The sequence below is a fragment of the Cynocephalus volans genome, chromosome 6, assembly GCF_027409185.1.
Source record: "Cynocephalus volans isolate mCynVol1 chromosome 6, mCynVol1.pri, whole genome shotgun sequence".
NCBI classification, from domain to species: Eukaryota; Metazoa; Chordata; class Mammalia; order Dermoptera; family Cynocephalidae; genus Cynocephalus; species Cynocephalus volans.
In genome coordinates, this window is record NC_084465.1 from 88,729,390 (window position 1) to 88,751,636 (window position 22,247).

Consider the following 22,247-nt stretch of genomic DNA (forward strand, 5'->3'; position numbering starts at 1 on the left):
AGATTGCTCAACCAGCTGTCTTCTCAGGACAATGGGTTGTTCAGATGGGTAAACAGCCCCCTTCTCAGGACAGTAGGTTACTCATCTAGGCAAATCTGCTGCCAATCAAATGACTATTCATCAAGTCTCATTTTAAAATTCTCTCCTATTTGTTGTGTCCAAAAACCCTAAACAATTTTTATTATAAACTTTGCTGAATTTTAATCAGGTTCCTGAATTTAAAGACCCACCTTAAACCACTTGAACTCAGATCCCAAAACTCTACAACTACTCCCCTTATGAAACACTAGTAAGTCCCCCCAAGGTGATGCTTTCCCTTATGATAGTAAATAATAAACTCAGCTTTGCTTGATCAAGAGGTGATTCTGGATGGTCTTTCGGAAGGTCAGCAGTTGATACCCAAGGTGGTTTAAATGAAGAAAAATTAATGAAAAGACTGCATACAGAAGTGAGGGCAAGATTACTGAAATACACAAGGATGGTGGGGCACCCAGGAACCTGCAGGAGTGGGAAGCCATTACCACCCCTAGACCTGAAGGAACAAGGGGAGGAGATAGTTTCACTGGAACCCAGCGAGAGTGGGAACTCTAAGGTCAGGGCCATTCAGCAAAAGCCATAGGCATGGTGGCTCACACCACCATCAGAAATGAGGTGCAGGTAGGAAGTGTGCAGGGAGGAAACTTCACCGCTCGCCTCTCTCGCCCTCAGTTGCCTGCTGGTTCCTCCCATTGACCAAACTCAAATGGAAGCCAGCAAGCAAGGGGCCCAGTTAATGCAGGAACCAGCCTGCTGGAGGCCAGAGCAGGGCAGAGAGGAAGGAGAATGGATCTCTGTGAACATGGGGAGTAGCAAGTGGCTGGTAAGTGGAGAAAACCAGCCCACAGCACAAGGAAGATTTGTCGACTGAATAGGTAAATCCCCACTCTCCTCCAGCAAGGCACGTAGGAAGTATTGTTTGCTAATGAATGAATAAATGAGTTATACTGACTATACATTCTTTCTACTTAAAGTATTGGCTTTCAGGGGGTCATAATCGGTAAATGTCAACTTTGTTCCTTTGCTCATAACTTTATCTTAAGCCAAGATCGATAAGGAACTCAGAGTAAGGTAGAGAAGGGAAATTGGGCATATTTCAGAGATTTCATAGATATTGTCCGTGGTATAATTTGGCTTAAAGCCTGGACTTAGAAGTTGTAGCACAAATATTCTTCATCTCACTCCCTAAAACATCCCTAAACCAAGACTCCGTATCTGGGAAGCTCACCGTAATCGCAAGAGCTAATCAGATCACGTTTTCTGGAAAGAGTTGAAAAGATTAGCAAACTTGGAAATACCACCAAATAAGAAGTTGCCAAAATAATCCTTTTCTAACAGTTCTGTTTTAAATTATATAGCCTAATAGAATGTGACAAGATGGGGGTTAGTCAAAGCCAAGGAAGCAAATTAAGTTTTGGGGCTATCTGCCATGTGATAGACAGTCCACATTATAATTAAGTGTTGAAAAGCTCTAGTTCTGAAATCAGATAAGCCTGGTGTTGAATCTTGTAGTATGAAACGTTGGGGAAGTAACTTGACTCCTGTGCGTCAGTTTCCTCATCTGTCAAATGGGAATAATATTCCATGCTTCTTTTGGGTTTTTTTTTTTTTTTTTTTTTTGGCAACTACATTCACCTCCTACCCCTTTCAGTGCTCTTTCCCTACACCCCAGGACTGGAAGTCTGGTAACTAAGTGACTCTACTTCTTTCATGGTTCTTAATAAGAAATACATTCTACCAACAACATGTCCTTGGCACAAAATTTGGAAGTTTGGGCTTCAGCAGATGCAAAGTTTCACAACAACGTCTAAGTTTTCCCTTTCTAGTTATCAGCCCAGGTGCTGCAGGGCAGCTAAGACCAGCTGTGACCAAAGGCCATAGTTTCCTGTCATTTCCCTTATCGAAATGGTGGCAGCAATTTCTTGCAGAAACACTGCGGTGGTCAACCTGAAAGTTAGCAGTGTCTCTTCTGACTTTTGCTCCTTCAGCCTTCTCAACTTTTTTTTTTTATAAGCATCAAATTCCTTCAGCTAAATCCTTTCCTACATGAAATACCTAAGATGGTTTTTGTTTTTCTAACTGAAGCCTGAGAAATACATACCAGAGTGTTGCCTCTTACAAAAATGATCTTTGGATTTATCACTCCTGTGGAAGTCCTTTGGCATGTGTGTAACAGTTTATGGGGTATCCTATAAAACTGAAGACTTCTGAGTTCTCCAAATCAATGAATATAACTTAACAAATTCATTAATTATCCTGATAGCATTTTAATTTAAAATCATTTATTTGATTAGTATGACCATTTCTAATACCTTAATTAAAGAATTATATCATATAAAAATACAGTCTTAACTAGGTAAGAAAAGCACAATACATAAAATCTCAAACATACATTTAGAAACTCAGTGACATTTTTATTTACTAAAGGCATTAATCGTCATCCCTCAAGCCAAATCCCTTTACTTGAAATGATCACTCTCCTCAACAGAAATGTAAATACTTTACCTGTTTGTTTATTGTTCTCTTATCTAGTTGGGGAGAACTAGAAAGTTCATCTTAAACTAACTGAAATTTATTAGTAATTTGCATATTACTTTCATTAAAGACAGAAGAAAAGTCAGACAGTTTGTTATAAACATTGATATTCTTTGCCAATTCTGCTAAAATACAGCAGGACAGAAGAGGGTTCCAGGCCTCCCTCAGACCACACTCCTACTTCCAACCCCAGCACTTTCCCGTGAGTACTGTGTAGTATCTGTTTGAAAATACCCCATTCTGTATTAATGCAGCACTCCCACACCTCCTGGATGAGGCTGTAGTCTTCTCGAAGGCAGAAACCAGGTTTTTCCCTTTGGGGGAACTCTTGCTATGGTGTTCTGCATACTAAAAATACTCTGAGGTCACAGCTCATAGATTTGCTGAGAGAACCACCATTTGAACCTCCTGTAATGCCTCAGTTTTTCAAAGCCAAGTCTAGTCTTGGCATGCCTCAGACATCTAATTAATCTTATCTCTTGACTAATGAAACTGATTCCATGGCACTTTGTAAATACCTAAGGTACTCTACAAAAGGCAAACAGTGGCAATGGTTAAGATCAAAGCCCTGGGTCTGGAGTGCTGCTACTATGGTTTGAGGGTCATGCCTGCCTGGAAAGAACAATAAACACGGGCTGGCTTTGATCATCTTATTCCCAACACAGACCCCTCAGTGGTTCCCACTGCCTTCAGAAGCCTCCGTGCCCCTACCATCTAGTCCCAACCTGCCTTCACAGCCTTGTCCTCCACTGCTCTCCAGTGCCATGAACAAGTGCCCCAAACATGCGTGTCCTGCTCCTGAGTGCACCGCCCTGCCGCCCTTCTCTTCCTCTGCCTCTCATCATCCAGGCACCTTGCATCACCCAGCTCAGGTCTCTCCTCTTCTCAGAACCATCACGTAATCACCACCACCACCACCCTCGTGCAGTAAGAGCAGATGACAGTCGATGCTTCGTGTACATTCATTAAGCGCTTTACATGTATTATCTCACTTAATCCTCAAAACACCTCTACATGATAGGGTTATTTTCTTCATTTCATTGATGAGGAAACTAAGGCAAATGCTATATTATTTTCAGACTGTAAGATTCAATTCACAGATGATATTTATAACTTACTCATGTTCCAGAAAAAAATCTGGGTAGTTTACTCCTAAAACAGCTGGAGGAAATCTGTAACATTTCTTAAACTAAGTACTCAGTACTTTCAGAGCTCAGTACAATAATCTCAAAATAAAAACAGCACACATGGTATAAAATACTTTACAACAAATACTTAAGTGAAAAGATGTTCAACATCACTAGTCATTAGGGAAACGAACAAATTACAATGAGATGCCACTTCACACCCATTAAAATGGCTATTATTTAAAAAAAAAAACAGAACAGAAAAACCACAGAAAATAACAAGTATTGGTGAGAATGTGGAGAAATTGAAAACCTTGGGGATTTGCTGGTGGGGATGTGAAATAGTGCAGCTGCTGTGGAAAACAGTCTGGCCGTTCCTCAAAAAATTAAACACTGAATTTACCATATGATCCAGCAATCCCACTTCTAAAATTGAAAGCAAAGACCCAAATAGATATTTGTACACTGATATTCATAGCCACATCACTCACAATAGCCTAAAGGTAGGAACAACCCAGATGTCCATCGACAGGTGAATGAATAAACAAAATGTGATATATACATACAATTGACAGTTATTCAGCTTTAAAAAGGAATGGAATTCCGACATACGCTGCAACGAGGATGAACCTTGAGGACATCAAGCTAAGTGAAATAGGCCCATCACAAAAGGATAAACATTGTGTGATTTCACTTACATGAGGTGGCTAGTAGTCACATTCATAGAGACGTAAGTAAAGTGGTGGTTGCCGGGGCAGGGGTGGGGGGTTGTGTGTGAGGAACAGGGATTTAGTGATAACAGGTACAGAGTTTCAGTTTGGGAAGATAAGTTTTGGTGGTGATGGTTGCACAACAGTGCAAATGTACTTAATGCCACTGAACCGTACACCCCAAAATGGTTAAAATGGTAAATTTTGGTATGTATATTTTAACACAATAAAAAAATGCAAATGCAAAAATGCTTTCATACCATGCATTTGGTCCTCACAAATACCCTATGGGGAAGCAGAGGGGATACTAGGGTCCCCCATTACTAAGATGTGGAAGGTAAGGCTCAGAGGGGTGAGCTGACTTGCTCTAGATCTGCCTGAATCCCCTGAGGATCTTGTTACACGGTAGAGTGGGATTCAGCGGGTCTGGGTAGGGCCCAAGATTCTGCATTTCTAACCTACTCCCAGGTGTTGCTGGGGGTCTACAGACCACAGCCCCGGGTCAGGACCAGGAAGCAGCAGGGCTGAGACTCAAAACTTGACTCCTTATGATCACAGTCCAGGATTCTTGTAACTCATTCAGGCAGTCCCTCAGAAGTGACTCCACTCTCACAAGGAGGACGAGGAGAAAGGGCTCAGAGAATGCAGATCCCTCATCATCTTGATGGATTGAGCAGCTCAGGCATTTCCAGATGACCATATTCAGGCTCACTGGCTTTTGTGAACGCTCCGAACACACTGAGGATATCTAAGTTACAACTTCCTTTGATCTTACACAGATTAATATGTTTTTTTAAAAACTTCCTGTGCTTTAGCTAAAATAAAACTATAACAGAAATTAATTTGATGTCAAACTAGTTGAACTACTTAAAGCTTTCCTTAACAAGATTATTTGTCAGAAGTTCCAATCCTGGATGTACATTTGTTTGTTTATACTGATGCCAGAACCGACCCCCAGAGAGACTGATTCAATTGGTCTGATGTTTTGTTTTGTTTTTTAAGTTTTCCAAGTAATTCTAATAGCAGTCAGGGATGGGAACCATTGACTCAAGATGAAATAGCAAACCAAATTCAAAATATTTAATAAAATGCATTGGTCTCTATTCTGGGTTGACATTACCAGGTATCAAGAAAAGTCTGATATATTTTATTTGCTGCAAATGCAAATGAGATATTTCAGCTGTTTTATTGGATTTACGTTTACTCAAGGAGCAAACATTTTGCAAAATAATACAACGTGGCTAGCAATTGTACGTCCTTAGCAACACAAGGGTTAATTTTGGCACCATTAAACTCCCAGTTGGACCCGCCAGTCTATTTAAAATCATGGTTGGGTTTACAAACTTAATTCAAATCCATAGTTATTTTACTTCCTCTGCTGAAATATAATTTGCCACAATAGCCATATTGATGGTACCCTGCTTATTGATTATCATCATTCATATTCAGCCATAATTTGGATATTGCCAAACAACATTTCCAGCCAAGGACACTTCAAGATAATGTATATAAATTGTGTCTTATTGATCACAGAACATCTGCTAGCACTTAAGTATGTTGACATATAAACATGAACAGAAGTTCACAAGTTTGCATTTCTGATGTTCATAATAAAACGAACCCTGTTATGCTCTTCTTTATTACCTTCACAACGATACAGTGATATAACAGGACTTTTAAATTACAAAAACTATTAAAAGAACATAAAGTCCTAACATGTTTTTTTCCAAGTGATTAATGGAAGAAAAACTTCATTATTTTTCTTTTACACTGATACCATTTAATTGCATTTTGCCACTTGTATGATAAAAAGAAATTTACCAAATCATAATTACTGAAACCAGAAATTATAATGTAATGGAACAGTGTTTTCTTAAGATATCTCTCTCTCTCTCTCTCTTTCCCGTTTTAAGATTTCAGGAGACCACAGCAAGATCAATGCAATTGATTTCCTGGGACATGTTTCTCAAAGATAGCTTGGCATAAACAGAGCAGAGCATTGTTATTAATTAAAACACATGGCCAAAGTCTCAACCCCTGCCATGAGGCGACTGCTGTTAACACTCCTTACTAAGAGTTAACAGCTGCAGTGGTTCCCATAGAAAACAAGATAAAGCAGGCGAGCGTTGAGCAGGTGCTGGCCTGCCCTGCTGCTGCTGGGTCTAGGAAAGGGCCAGGTGACTTCATGAGAGGCACCCTCCCTCATTCGGGGAAGCAAGGGACGAGTTTCAAGAGTTTCAATGAGAAATCGAAGAGCGATGCGTTCACAGGCACCAGCGGGAAGCTGCCATCCTTCCCCTCTCTCCTTCCTTGGCGCTGTCCCACAGCAAGGGGGAAGCTCGCCCTTGCAGAAGGCTCGCGGTGGTCTCGGCCTATGCCAGCAGGAATATGCCACATATGTATATTGTGTAACAGAAAAAACACTTGGAAAATGTGAACGGTGTGCCTTTCATCTCACTCCTTAGTCGCATTCCCTGCAGATATTACATAGCCCCAGGGAAAAGGGAGAAGAAATGCCATCCTGGAAGGACAAGAATACAGTGGGGGCGGGCGACGTACATGCCAGACACGAGGGAAAGTAAAAGAAAGCCTTCCAAGCCTGAGAGAAAGTGGTGGAGCAGAAAGAAAGAGGGGGGCAGAGAGTCAGACCCAAGAGTCCTGCGCCTCCCCCCACCTCTGGACAGGGATCCCAGGTGGAGCTGGGCTGCAGACAGATTGGGAGAAAGCTGGAGATCAAGGGGTCCTGATAACTCTGCTCTTCACTGGAAACTCCAGGAGGTGACTTCCATTACTGGGTATCACTGCGCCAGTACAGGAAGGCAGGACAGAGGTGACAGGTGGCCCCGCACGAGTTAGGCCGAGAGGGGTCCTGAGCTCATGTTCCTGCACCTCCCCTGGCTCCTGTGTGGTGAGGAGAGCGGGGAGCCAACAGGCCTGCCAAGGAGCTGAGGCGACCCCACCAGAGAGGTCAGCTAGAGGTCAAAGTTGAAATTCAGAGAAGCCATTCCAGCAAGAGCCAAAGTGGTGAGCAAGGAGGATAGCGGTCCTGGCCACCTTGTTGAGCTGAGAGACACAGTGCAGGCTCCGTAGCCACAGACCTCAGCAAGGGACCCCAGTCAGGAGAACTCGTGCTCTCCCCTCTAGACCAATGCTCCTCAGCCTCAGCACTATTGATACTTGGGTCAGATCATTCTTCACTGAAGGGGCTGCCTGTGCACCATAGGATATTTAGCAGCATCCCTGACCCCTACCCACTAGATGCCAGTAGCACCCCCTGTCCAGCAGTGATCATCAAAAACATCTGCAGGTGTCCCCTGGGTGGCAAAATCACTGCAGATTGAGAACAACTGCACAAGCGCTGGACACCTCTTGGAGAGGAGAGCGAAGGAAGAGACTCTGAAAAACTGAGCATCTATCCCAGAGACAGCTATTCCACACTGAGACGCTGAAGCCTGAAGAAAGTAAGATAACGTCATTGGCAACTTTAAGGACCTGTCCCCTCCACCTCCACCCACCCATCCGTAGGCTACCAGCTGAGTGGATGCCCAAGAGCAATAGAAAATAATGACTCTGGGGAACAAGGGTTATCAGTCCATTTTACAGATGAGGAGATTGAGTGTCTGAGAGGTTAAACAACCTGTCCACGGTCACACATCCAGTTAGTGGCAGAGCCAGCACTCAAAGGCCTTGAGGCTGCCTCCAATGCCACACTCATTCCAATAAGCCAGGGGACAACCACCTTTCCCACACAGTGCTGCATTATAACTTAATACGTATTTCAGTGTTATCTCCAGAAGACGTGAGCTCCTGTGGGGAAGGAATGATATATGGCTCGTCCTGTACCAAGCATTTAGTTTGTGCTCCATAAATACTTGTTGAATGAATGAATGAAACCCTCTCTTCCATCTTTGAGCTGAGTAGGGCTATTTTCCAAGGCCAGGCTGCACCTGGGAAAACAAGAATGAAGATAAAGGCTCACCGAAGGTTGGCAATTGCAGGACCAATGTTCTTTCTCAGAAGGTCCTTGAGAGAGGCAAAAAAAAAAAATGTATGCTGGCTCCCAATCAACAGCACTGACTGTGCTTCAGGAGATAAACTCCACAAGCCTGCAGAGAACGGAGAGGGCAGAGGGGCTGGGGGGAGCCAGGCAGAAGGTGATGCAGCCTGAGCGGGGACTGGGGCTCAATTTAGAAGGACCAGAGAAGGAACAGGGAAGAAAACTCTAGGGCTGAGTTGATACAAGAAGCAAGAACAAAGAGGAAAAAGCAGAGCAAGGAGTTCGAGGCTGTGGGAGAAGAGAGGGTTCCAGCACCGTGGAGAGATGACCATGGGAAATAAGGTTGGGGGGCACACTGATGGGGAACTTGCAGATCAGGCACAGCTTGGCAAGGTGTAGTCGTCCTCAGGAACGACGATGATGATTAACCTCAGTGAAGGGGTCACCCTATGCAGGCACCCTTCTAAGCACTTTGCAGGGATTACCTCATTCATGGGAGGTTGATTTCCCAGCCAAGGAATCCTGGAGGAGCTCGCCCTGAGAGCTTAGGCAAGGTGCTCAAGTGACAGGGACAGGATGGGAATCCAGGCTGCACGCCCCAAGAACCCGAGCTCTTCAGCAACAGCCTCTACCATTTCCTGACACACAATGTGCCTGTGCTAAGGCCATGTAAGCGCAACAGTAGTGATGAGGCAGCAGCCGCAGGGCCCCTCCACCCCGCGCTTAGTCCAGATGATAGCCATGCCGTCAGTCAGGATGGGGCTTAGGTGGTGCTGGAAGGGTCAGGATATATCGTAGCAAAAGCTAGGGCCTAGAAGCTATTGCTAAATGACTGCCTCTGCTGTGTGTATGATGCAGTCACTTTGCAGTCAATTGTATATTGGACCTTTGTTCCTTGGTTTGGTCCTCGCTTACTTGCATCCCTTCTGCTTGTTCATGTCACATCTAATACCACTAAGGGGATGGGGAACACGTCTGTACTACTCCCTTTCTTGATACCACCTCAGCTCAGCACGCCCTCGGTGAGCATTTGATGATAGAATCCTGCGACCGCTGACTGTAAAACGCGCAGCCAGCAGGGAGGGATTCTGGTGCTTAGGAAATGCCATCCACATAGTGGCTGTTGGAGGGAATGACCAGTGGTGGCAGGAGGGAGCTTGTTTGTATGTTTGTTTCATTCATTCATTCAACAAATATTTATTGGGCACCTACTATGTGCCAGGCAGTGTTCTAGGGGCTTGGGACATGTCATAAATACAACAAAGATCCCTGCCCTCAGAGAGCTGGCATCTCCAGGAGAGAGACAGACAAAAAGTATAATAAATGAGTAACTTATATAGTATGCTGGAAGGTAATTAGTGTCTGGGAAAAAATAGAAAATAAAGGAAGGTGTAAGAGATCAGGATGGGAGAAGGGGAGGAGTGGGGCAGTTTGTAGTATTACATGAGATCGTCAGGAAACATGATGTTTGAGCACAGACTGAAGAAGGGGAAGGAGTGAGCCATGTGGATATGGGTGGAAGAAGGCTGGCAGCTCCAGGCACAGCAAAAAGGCCAGTGTGGCTGGAGTGTAGGAAGCTCAGGGCCCAGGGCATGGGTAGGACCTGGGGTCAGAGCCTGGAAGGTTGGAGGGGGCATATTGGAAAGGGCTGTTGGAGGTTGGCCAGTTGGCTCCCTTGGTTAGAGCACAGTGTTGTTAACACCAGGGTCAAGGATTCAGATCCCCATACTGTCCAGCCACCAAAAAATAAAAAAAGCAGTTGGGCGGACGGCGGGGATTGGATGGGCTTTGGCCTTTACTCTCAGTGAAATGGGGAACCAGGCACAGGGGGTGACATGATCTTTCTTATTCATAAGAATAGCTGGTAACAATAAGGGTACACTTCCGCAATCATCCAGGAGAGAGATGGTGGTGGCTAAAGCCAGGGCAGTCATTTTCTCCCCAGTGTAGCGCCTGCCCATGTGTTCTAGAGCTGAGGAGTAACTGACGGCATCAGAGTCCACCAAAGCAAATTCTTCATGATGAGTCAGCACAGGGCAGATCAGTGCTAGGGAAGACGTGACACATTGTCATGCACTGCACAGATAGCAACAAAATGAAGAATCAGACACACGGATCCACTGGTTATGAAAAAGAGTGCCCCACCCCCCAGACCACATGGCAGGCAAACAAAGCATTAACACCTGCGTTACTGAAACTTCAGTCTCGTTGACCTGCTGAGGCCTGTGTAAGCAATCTGCTCTCTTTATACTGTCCTGGAATCTCCTTGTAGTGATTGGGGTTGTGTCCAATCCTTCCCCAGATGATTCCTGCCCTCACGTGAGATGCCTTGGTTCCCAGCGAAGAGCCTTTATCTACCCAATTATAAGTGCAGAGAAATTCACTTTGTTCTAACAGGTTGCTTTGACTAAATGTCTAAGGTATAATTTTGCTAAGCCACATGGGAAGTATTTTGCATTTGTATTGTACTTTTTGCAAGAGAAGTCACCGCAAATGCTTCTTCACATTTTCTTGTTTCCTGAGGCAATTTCCTCTGCTAGCATTTTAGTTACAAAATGGTTTATTAATTTTAAAACTGGATTCCTTTGTGAAATTTTGGTGCCCTCATGTTAAAATACTGACTGATAGGAAGGGCTTTGCCTACTAAAAGAAACAAGTATCTCTGAAAGTTTTACAAGAAAGGTCCACATGGTTCTTATTTACGCAGATCACCATTAACCTACAAAGCTGAGAATAATGCAGAATGTGTGTGAAAACACACTTTACATTCTCCACTGTTTTTGTGCTCTCTTTCTTAGATTATTTAGAATTCACTCAATCTGGCTGCTCCTTTGTGGTCAAAGAGTCTACAGGAGATGAATAGACACATTTCAAAGGAAGATACACAAATGGCTTATTGGTATATGAAAAAATGCTCAACATCACTAGTCATCAGAGAAATGCAAACCAAAACCACATTGAGATATCATCTCACCCCAGTTAGATTGGCCATTATTCAAAAGAACAAGAACAACAAATGCTGGTGAGGATGCAGGGGAAGGGGAAGTCTTCTGCACTGTCAGTGGGACTGTAAATTAGCACAGCCATTATGGAAACAGTCTGGAGATTCCTCAGACAACTACAGATAGAACTACCAAATGATCCAGCAATGCCACTACTGGACACATATCTAAAGGAATGGAAATCCTCATGTCAAAGGGATACCTGCACTCCCATGGTCATTGCAGCTCTATTTACAATAGCCAAAATATGGAACTAACCTAAGTGTCCATCAATGGATGACAGGATAAAGGAAATGTGGTATATACACACAAAGGAATACTACTCAGCTGTAAAAAAGAATGAAGTTCTGACATTTGCAGCAACATGGATGAGTCTGGAGAAAATTATGTTAAGTGAAATAAAGCAGACAAGGAAAGAGAAATACTACATGTTCTCACTTATAACTGGGTACGAAGGAAGGAAGGAAGGAAGGAAGGAAGGAAGGAAGGAAGGAAGGAAGGAAGGAAGGAAGGAAGGGAGGGAGGGAGGGAGGGAGGAAAGAAGGAAGGAAGGAAAGAAAAGACCTAAACAATTCCTTGAACTTTCAGAATACTAGAGATGAGGGTGAGGGGAGTGAGCTTAAGAAAGGATAGGTTGGGTAAAAGGCATAAAGAAAAATCACGATTTTCAATAATAACACGCTTATAATAAATAATATTTTTAAAAATTGGTTAATGGACACAGAGAATGACTACTAATTGTAATGAAGAATAAGCTAACTATCCTGATTTGACCATCATGTATTGTCCACAACATTGATAGTCAACTTTGTACCCCACAAATATGTATAGTCAACTAAGCTTCAATTTAAAAAAAAAAAAAAAAAATGAGTCTATAGTCCTCATCCTCTGAGCCTTAGAGAAAAAGGAGGATAATCCTGGCTTTTCAGAACATTTAGCATCTCTGCTCCAGTTCTTTTTCTGTTTTGTTTTGTTTTTAATTGACACACAATTGTACATATTTATGGGGTACAATGTGATGTTTTAATACATGAAAACATTGTGTAAAAGTCAAATCAGAGTATTTAGCATATCCATCACCTCATATATTTATCATTTCTTTGTGGTGAGAACATTCAAAATCCTCCCTTCTAGGTATCTTGAAACCTACAATACAATATCCTTAACCTCAGTCACCCCGCTGTGCAACAGAACACCTGAACTTATTCCTCCTATCCAACTGTGACCTGCAACCTGTTGGCCAAGTTCTCCCCCTCCCCTCCCCGCTCCCCTCCACACCCACTGGTAACCGTGCTCCACTCTCTACCTCCACGAGATCATTTCCTCAGAGTACACATTCCGCTCCAGGTCTTTACCCAGCTTCCTGCTCGGTGGAGTCAGCTGCTGGGAGAAAGTGTGGCTGTAACAGTCCAGCCTGAAAACTCACCTCTTCCTCTGCCAGCATGGCTCTGGCACTGCCATCCCCAAGCTCTTCAGCTTATCAATGAAAGTTCCAGACAGCATCCTATGACTCCCCCAAATGACTGGCCAATACCCCCCATTTCCAGAGTTGGAGTTTGGAGAACTGATGAGGTCTTGTGTAATGGAAAATCAGCTCTATCATTTCATAGATATTTATTAAGCATCTACTACATGCCTGGACCCTGCTTTCCAAGATCCACTATCCAATGGCTCCAAAATGGAGCAGATCAGCCTTTCCTCCTGGGCAGAAACTCAAAAAGCCCTCTCAGGAAGTCTGGCTATGAGGCCACCCTGCTCTCAGGGCTGCCTGCATACCAGAAATACCCAACACGGGCTAAACTGGGGGCATCACCTTACGTGCTGCAACTAATAGGAAACACCTTCACACCCATGGTTCCGAACACAAGGCATGGAGTCAGTCAAGCTGGATGGAAGTTGCAGCCCCTTCAGAAACTGACTGTGTGACCTTGGACAGGTCACCTCACCCCCCTGAGCCTTGCTCACCTCATCTATAGATTTAGATTAGTAAAAGTCCTGATCTCACAAGCATGTAGAGAAGATTCAATGAATCCTCCAACATAGTAGAGGGCCTGGCGCCTAATAAATGCTCAGGCAACACTCATTGTTATATTGCTTATGGATTCTATTTTACCATGTGTTGGTGGGCAGCATCTAAGTCTGGTTGATCATTGGTGTGGGCAGAACATGGGGCAGAACATGACATTTTAAGAAATAAAATATGCAAGAACACTTCAGTGATCAGATTTGCTCTGCCTACCTCCAACGGTACCAGCCTCAATGGCAGGGAAGGCATAAACATCTGAATTCAGAGAGCAGGGACCATGTACAGAACAGCTGTAACAATGTTGCTGCTGCTTGGTTTTGAATTGAATTTGGATGTCTATGTCAGGACCTTCCTGTGCTCTCCAAGTCCCCTACCCCCTAGTGCCTCACCCCAGCAGCATACTTATCCCGCCTTGCTCTGAAGATTTTGGAAGTCCCCTCACTTCACTGACCATCCAGATGTGCCCATTCAGTGGTGGGAAACCTCTCAAAGTCAGATCATAATGCAATCAGGATTCCTTAAAAGTTCCACCCGTTTGGTCAAAAATGAGGACCCACTTGTCTGCCTCCTCCTTCTCGGCTCTTAGCTAAGGCTTTGGTTTAGTTCTAAAGTGTGGGTGACATTTGGACTGTGGAGGTAATGCTACAAGCAGAGAGAAGGATTTCTTACCCTTACTGATGGGCGTATTCTCGGTGGTGTGCAGCAGACCTCAAATCCTGCAAGTGAATTTTCTCCATTTGTGGATAAGTGGCCATTCTTCTTGTTCATTCTCCTGTAGACTCCGGTTGATGTCTTGCCAGTGTAGCAGGATGCTTCCCCACTCCAAATGGGCAGGAATCCAAGAAATGCAGTTTTGTTTGTCCAGGCACAGATAGTTGAGGAAAAGCCCTGAAGCAAATGTACAGTTTGTATTTCTCTAGAGCCTGTTGCAGATAGTCTCTTATTTCTTAGCAACAGGACAAGCCCGAGGCAAAATTCATTTCAACACAAGAACTGTGCTTTTCAAAATCTATAGGGTCCTACTGGGCATGAGGCTCTTGATCCTCACTGTGCAGTGGTGTTTTCTCTCGTTGTCCCATAAGTCCCCTCTCCTGATTGTGACCTGCCTGACCCAGGGAAAGCAAAATGATCTTTAACGTCAGCTTATATCAAATGTAATCTGGAGGGCAAATCTGCTGCTAACAACAACACAACAGAAAGGTCACTTGATTACTTCCAAAGTCAAACAGAGAAAATCTTTACGTTACCAGAGCTCTCTTGTGCAAGAGGCCACACACAAAAGAACGCATCTTGCTATTCATAAAATAAGACTTTGGGGACTCGACTAGAGTTTAGGACCTCACTGTGAACTCAGATTGTAGTTAGTGATGGTTTTTTCTTCAAGCCACTAAGCTTGAATTGGATGAAGAGTGTGACTCATGAAACAGGTTTTATTTAAGGGATTTGGGGTCTTGATTTTAAATGTATGTTTATGGGTATGGGAATGCTGTGAAGAAAAAAAAAGTATAATCATGGGTAAATATTCAGATTAGAAATGCAGAATGCATTCCAGCTGTAGCACTCCTGTTGTTGTTGGATGGTTTTGTTCTGGGGGTGAAGGGATGTGGTACAGCCTATTAAAACTAGCCCATGTAACTACACTTCCCACTGGGCTTGGTTTTTTTTAACATAACAACAAATGCTCATACATTTAAAAGTGAACGTTGAACACTGTGTCTTTATTTTGTTTAGCCAGGCAGCGGTTTAACCCCTGGTCTTCTAACCTTACCAGTGGTGAGAGCTGAAGAGAAGCCCTGAGTTTTCACTAGGAACCTCGTAAGTTACATCAGGCTCAGGAACACACAAGGGTTTCTTGGGACAAATGCATCAATTTCCATTCCCCTTCCTGCCCCCCGGTTCACATAGGTTTGGTTTCTTTACACTGATTAGTCTGGTGTAGAAATGGACAAATCAGGTAGGAATCAACCTAGACAGTCCAGTTTGAATGAAGACTTGCAGCAGTGACCATGTTTGGTTCTTCCTTGGTCCTTACTGTGGGGATGGACACTTCACAATGGCCACCCTCTGCAGAGGTCCGAGTTCTGGCAGCGCTCCCCATGAGTGCTCCCCACCCCTCAACCGACGAGAGGCCAAAGCAAGAGAGACCTAGGAGCATAAAAGGAGGTATTGTGGAAATGTTTTCTCTCATGCTCTAGTTTGGGATCTTGGCTCTGAGTCCTTATTTGAACACGGGTGAATTAGACCATCTCTCAAGTTCTTTCCCACTCTAAAATGTAATTCAAGCTTGAGTGCCATTTATGGGCTCATGAGTTCTCAGAAGCCATTCAGGATAAATGATAATACTGTGCCCCAGGGCTCAGAGGTCAGGAACCCTGGGAAGGAGGTCTGGAGACTGAAGCGTACAATTGCAAAGGAGGGCACAGAAATGGGCTTTTTCTTCATCTATAAAATTATAAATTTGGAAAATGATTATTTACTCTAGAGAGGTGTTGTACTGATTAAGGAGATAATGTATTAAGTGTATAGCTCAGTATACAGCGTACAGTAGGTTCTCAATGAAAGATGATTGAATGGATGGCCGAGTGAAGGAAACAATCAAGCTAGCAACGTACCCCAGGGCATCCCCATTAGCAAGGGCCAGAGCCAGGCTGTGAACCAAGATCCTTTGATTTCAAGTCCAGGGCTCATTCCACTGATCACACCTACTAATTTGTCCCCAAAGTTGGTTGCATGGTAATTAGTAGTGGTCGGTTCTGAAGCAGAAGTTCTGCTTAGACGTTCATTCCAAATCATCTGGTTCAAGATAAGGAAATGAGTCTCAGTGCTGGAGTCACTCAGGTGATGGGCAAGAATTTATGATGTCCAAATTGTACACAAGCCACTCGCACTTCCTCCTATATCAGGTCCAGCATTCACATCTTCACTTATTCCCAGTAAGCACTTATTGAGATCTTCCTTTGAGTATATGCTCTACAGATATTAAATCTCACATCGGGGTTCATGAAAGAAGTATGAGGCAGGATCCCTGGGCAGCTGGGGAGATGAGACAGGCAGACACATGCAGGATTTAAGGAGCAGCACAAATGAGCACTGCACTATGCAACACCAGAGGAGGGACTCAGTGGGGACTGAGAGACAGGCTACAACTGTCTCTCGAAGGACTTTACTGGAGGGAAGAGGAGGGAAGGACATTACAGTGCAGGGAGCAGTTTACATCCAAAACAGAATTCTCTGCTCACCAAAATGGTGCAGATACTTGGAGTTTTCAAGCATTATCCTCTTACACAGTGGTTCTCAATGTATGGCCACATGCATCAGAATCACCTGGGGGTTGTGGTATAATAAAAAATATATTTGGTCTTTGTCCTCAGTTCCTGGAACAGAGCTCCTGAAACTCTTGGAATTTCTTGAGTTGATGGGAGCATCTTTTGTTATACATAAGGAGCTCCTTTCAAACCATACCTGAGTTTATGCTAGTAAGATGACTCTTGGTGGGTGCTATGATTTGAATGCATGTGTCCTCCCAAAATTCATATGTTTGAACCTAAAACCCAATGTGATAGTATTAAGAGGTGGGGCTGTTAGGAGATGATTAAGCCAGAAATGCTTCACCCTCATAAGTGCATTGAGCCCTTAGAAGGGCTCAAGGGAACTAGGTAGGCCCTTTGGTCCTTCTCCCTCCCGCCATGTGAGGACACAGGGCTACTCCCCTCCCAAGGACAAAACAATTTGGAGCCATCTTGTGAAGCAGAAAGCAGCTCTCACCAGACACGAACCCTGCCAGCACCTTGATCTTGGACTTCCAGTCTCCAGAACTGTGAGAAATAAATTTCTATTATTTGTAAATTACCCAGCCTAAGGATTTTGTTATAGCAGGACAAAACAGACTAAGACAGTGGGCCCTTAGTTTCAAGGGAAACGCTGGTCACCACAGAAAGACCAAGCATGTGATTAAAGGATTGGAACTTTCAGCCCAATCCCCAACTTCCAGGAAGGGGAGGGAGGCTGGAGATTGAGTTCAATCACCAATCGCCAATGATTTAATCAATTATGCCTACGTACTGAAAACAAAAAAAACTCTTGAAAGACAAGGTTCAGGGAGCTTCCAGTTGGTGAGCACATTGATGTGCTGAGAGGGGGTGCACCCAGAGAGCGCATGGGAGCTCTGGCCCCCACCCCTTACCCTGCCCTATGCATCTCTTCTGTTTGTCTGTTCTAGACTTTCACCCTTCATAATAAGGCAGTCATTGTAAGTATAGGGCTTTCTGAGTTCTTTGAGTCATTCTAGTAAATTTTCAAACTTGAGAGGGGTTGGGGGTTTGGGAACCTTTGAATCTGTAGCCAAGTTAGACAGAAGTGCAGATAGCCTGGGGACCCAGGACTCAGGACTAGCATCTAAGGTGAGGGCAGTCTTGTGGGCCTGAGCCCCTACACCTGAGGAGTCTGATGCTAACTCCAGGTAGTCAGTGTCAGAATAGGATAGGTGTCAGAGAATTGGTGTTGGAAAACAGCACAGGGGTATTTATTAAAATTCAGACCCCCAGGCCCACGTGTGAGCTGCTGGCTCAGACTGTGGGTGGAGCCAGGGATCTCCCCAGGAGATTCTTAGGCACACCAGCTTTTTTTTTTTTTTTTTTTTTTTTTGGATTTAGTTGATTTTATTTACAGCGTTTTGTTGGTTTTTTTTACATTTCAGAGCATTACACAATTACATTTTTTCATTTTCTGACCTGCAAACAGATACCTTAAACGGAAATATTTTTTAAAAACTGTCAAATTAGGTACATCCAAAATGCAACAATTACACATACGACAATTAATTCACAAAGTGTAATTTACTAGGACGTATCCTAAGAATTTAGGAATAGCCAGTCAGGAGAAATCTGACCAAATTCATCAATCAACTATTTACATATCCAAAACCAAACCTATCTGAACTCCCAAACCAGAAGCTTGAAAGTTTTTGTGAAATCCCCATTGGACAAGAGAAACCTATCCAGTCTTGACAGTTTTAATCCCGAATACCAGGCTATTTCCCCAGTCTGTAACTGAATAGCAAGCATCTCAGTTTGTGGAACACCTAAGTTCCAACTTTTACACCATTATGTGCATAGAAAGGGTAAGTGTTCGTTAATTAAAAACAAGTGGTCATTAAATATCCACACTATTCCCCCAGTTCACCAGCCCTTACTAAAATCCCAAATATGCAACCTGTGTCACATAGTGACAGGCTATATTTTATATATATGTGTGTGTGTGTGTGTACATATATATATATATATTTACAGTATTAGGTACCAATGGCAATTAACAGTCCCTGTAAAAATTCATTTTCAGTTGAGGCTATGGCTCCTATGCCTTGGGATGGTTTTAGACTTCAAAACTGAAAGATACTGCTAAAATTTCACTTCCTTAAGACAAAATTTGATTGCATGTACAGTTTAAGCTTCTCAGTCTAAAAATGGCTATAAGGTTAAGTATAAAAAGCCAGCCAACTGAGTGCAATTTCTCTCTCCAATTTGGCCAAGCTATTTCATAGAAATTATTCCTAACTAGACTAGAAAATCCGTGGTGCCTTCCAATGGTTCTTGCCTACCTTACTGTCCATGTTCACGTTTCAAACTGTGTCAACAGAGCCCGCACTTCGGGGGTCAGCTGCTTGGCAGCCTTAGCTGCCTCTGTGATAGCCTTGCGATACAGGCCCTTTCTCTTCTTATTAAAGCGTGCCTGGAAGTTTTCTAAAAAGGGGGAGAGTTGTGAAAGAGCAAGGAAAGATGTTGTTGGAGACCCAAACCATGAAATACGGGCCTCCTGCTGGACTAAAAGGCCGTTGTCTTTCCGGCTCACAGTTATAGTAAGAATACGGGCTGGCCACCAAGGGAAGCCATAGATCTTGGCCCAAACAATGTCCCCTACACATATGGTCCTGCCATCTGGTGTGACACATTTAGAGACATTTTTGGAAAAGACTTTCATTTTCAAGGAATTACTGAGCTTTTTCTCTTCCTTTGAAGAGGAGGAAGTGGAGGTGGAAGGTGCATGCATACTGCCTGGAGGAAAATCAAAGCTTTCAGAAGAGCTACACTCAGAGTTGGAAGATTTCAAATCATCTGTGCTATCAATACTACACACTGAAGCACTGGAAGAGTCAGATTTCTTTTGATTTAGGGTCATGTAAACAGAGATATTGCTTTTGCTGCCCTTTTTGCCCAATGTCTGTGGTTCATCCTGCTCACCAGGCACATGCACTTCATTTGTGTCCTGAACCTCACTGCTGGCCTCTTCGGGGCCTTTTGAGGGACTCTGATTTTCTGAAGGGGCCTCACCTGCTGAGCGGGTAGAGGTGCAGCGAGACTGGGGCTTGGGTGCCATCTTGCCACTCCGCATTTTCTCAAGTCCTGTCTTCAGAGAAGAGTCATTTTCTTCATTCCTGTACCTCTGTGGTTTTAAACGAACCCGGGGCGGAAGGGAACCTGAGCTAGGATTCTGGTATCGACGTGTGAAATGGACTTTTGAATGTGCATTTTTGGAAGCAGAGGTTTCATTTTGCTTCTTTTGTGCCTTTTCTTTGGCAATTTTCAACACTTCCCGAGCTTTTGCATGATCCATGTTCTTACTCTGGAGCACTTTTTTAGTACTTAACTGAGCTTTTGATGTATTTGCCTGAGCAGAAACTTTTACTACTCTGCTTCTGCTGTGAGCAATATTTGAAACCTTAACCACGGCATTTCTTTTCTGGCTTTCATTCTGGTTTTTCCCATCCACTTTATGGTCAGTTTTCAGTTTTTTGTTCACAGTAGTTATACTTTCACTTCTCCGTTTCTTATCTTCATATTTAGAAGAGTCACTTGCATTACTACCTTTTCTAATTTCCTTTTTTTCAGCAACAACACTGTTTTTACATTTATCACACAGGACTTGCCTAGGTCGTAGTTTAATAGCATTCATTATTGAAGTGGGTTCTTCCCTGTACATTTTTCGTTTGGGTCGCTTAATTTTCCGAGGAGGTGGCTGAGGTATAGATTGGTTATATGTGTCCCTGATAAACAAAGGGGGAGGGTAAGGTGCTCCTTCATGGAAGAGAGGTGGTGGTTTGGAAGTCCATAGGCTTTCAGCCAAGCTCAGCTCGGGAGGCGGGACAGGAGAAGGATCATCAGGAACAGCACCATTCACTTCACGCTTGACTTCTGTCCCTTCTTGGAATGTATTACTCTGGAGCTGCATGGCTTCCGGCTTATCTTTATATTCCCTTTTGGGAAATACTGTCACAGGGATCCCATGGGGCCCAAACCTTTTTGCACCTTCCTTTTGCAGATTTGAAATCCAGATTCTCACACAATCACTGGCCTTCTCTTCTGTTTCATTCAACAGCACACACACACACTAGTGTCTCTCTCTCGCTATTAAATACATCAGAAAGCACGCTGATCTTATACTGTTTTCTAACTATGAAAATAAATGTGCAAAAATTTGTTCTCAAAAATTTTAAAACAAAACGCAAAAAGCTTCGAAATTAAACAATATAGAGTAATTGTCAAGGCTCCCATCTTTTTCCCCCAAATACCATATTTTAATATGAATTTTATTTATTATTTTTTGTTAAAAGATGACCAGTAAGGGTATCTTAACCCTTGACTTGGTGTTGTCAGCACCATGCTCTCCCAAGTGAGCTAACCAGCCATCCCTACATAGGGATCCGAACCCGCAGCCTTGGTGTTATCAGCACCATACTCTTCCAAATGAGCGACAGGCCAGCCCTTAATGTGAATTTTAAAAGGATTTTTTCCCAAATGGGAGGGCTAGAAGTTAAAAGTAAAACATACTAATAAGCCATTTCCAAACAGGTGAGATACCATGTGTGTGCTGTTGGAGGAAACAGAACCAAGAGCCGTGAATGGGCGTCTCTGCACTTCATATCTTTTGGACAGATCCATGAGCACCCCGGAGAAGAGCTTCTCCCCGAGGCGGAACGACACGACGAGCGCGTCCTCAATGATGTGGTCCAGCGTGACCCGCACCTCCGAGCCCGGGATCAGTTGCGACACCGCGGAATCCCCGCCCGCCGGCGGCACTAGTGCCGGAGCTGCGGGCTGGGGCAGCTGTGTCTCCTCGCGTTCCTCGGGGGCCGGGGGCTCCTCGGGCGGCGGTGCAGGAGACAGTGGAAGGTCGGGCCCTCCCTGAGGCGCGGCTGCCGCCGGCTCCGCCACCCGAACGGGCGGCTTCTCCTCATCCTCCAGCTCCGGCCTCGCCGCCTCCGGGCTGCGGGCGAGCTCCCCCGGCGGCGGCGGCGGGGCACACCAGCTTTTGAGAACCATTACCACAGCTTCTGCTTTGGCAATCTCCACATCAAACCCAGAGTACATCCAACACAACCAAGCAGCCAGCTTGCCAGCTTCACTGCCCGTGTTAGGAATTAAAGAAACAACTAGACGCTTCTAGAGTCTGAGTCCTGCTATTTGAAGAATCACCTCCGTCAGTCCTTCCCACCTGACCTCCTCCCACATTACTTCGTGGGAGGACACAGGGGCTGTTTGGGGAGTCAGGAGTCTGCTGTGCCAACAGGGAGGGTGGTGGACACCTCAGTTTAGCTCCTTCCTGTCTGGGTTACGAAGACCCTCCCCAGCCCTGAGATTGCAGAATTTCCATATCTCTAAAGACTTTAAGGCTTGTGTCTGCAACCATAAAACGGCTGCTCCTCCCAGGGGAAGGCCAAGGGTGACCAGCCCCCTTGTGAGAAGAGCCCATGAACACAGACCCCCACCCCACTCGGGAAGGAGGCGGCTTTCCTCAGGCCCTGCAGCCTCTCCGGGGACA

General features: G+C 44.3%; 1 protein-coding gene across 1 annotated transcript; it reads right to left on the reverse strand.

Moving 5' to 3' along the window:
• Positions 1-19,043: 19,043 nt before the first annotated feature.
• On the reverse strand, positions 19,044-21,796 carry LOC134380953 (PWWP domain-containing protein 2A-like). Its single transcript, XM_063101059.1, has 2 exons — positions 21,344-21,796; positions 19,044-20,738 (listed from the first exon to the last, which is right to left on the reverse strand). The coding sequence occupies exons 1-2, from the start codon at positions 21,794-21,796 to the stop codon at positions 19,044-19,046; spliced, it is 2,148 nt and encodes a 715-aa protein (XP_062957129.1).
• Positions 21,797-22,247: the final 451 nt, after the last annotated feature.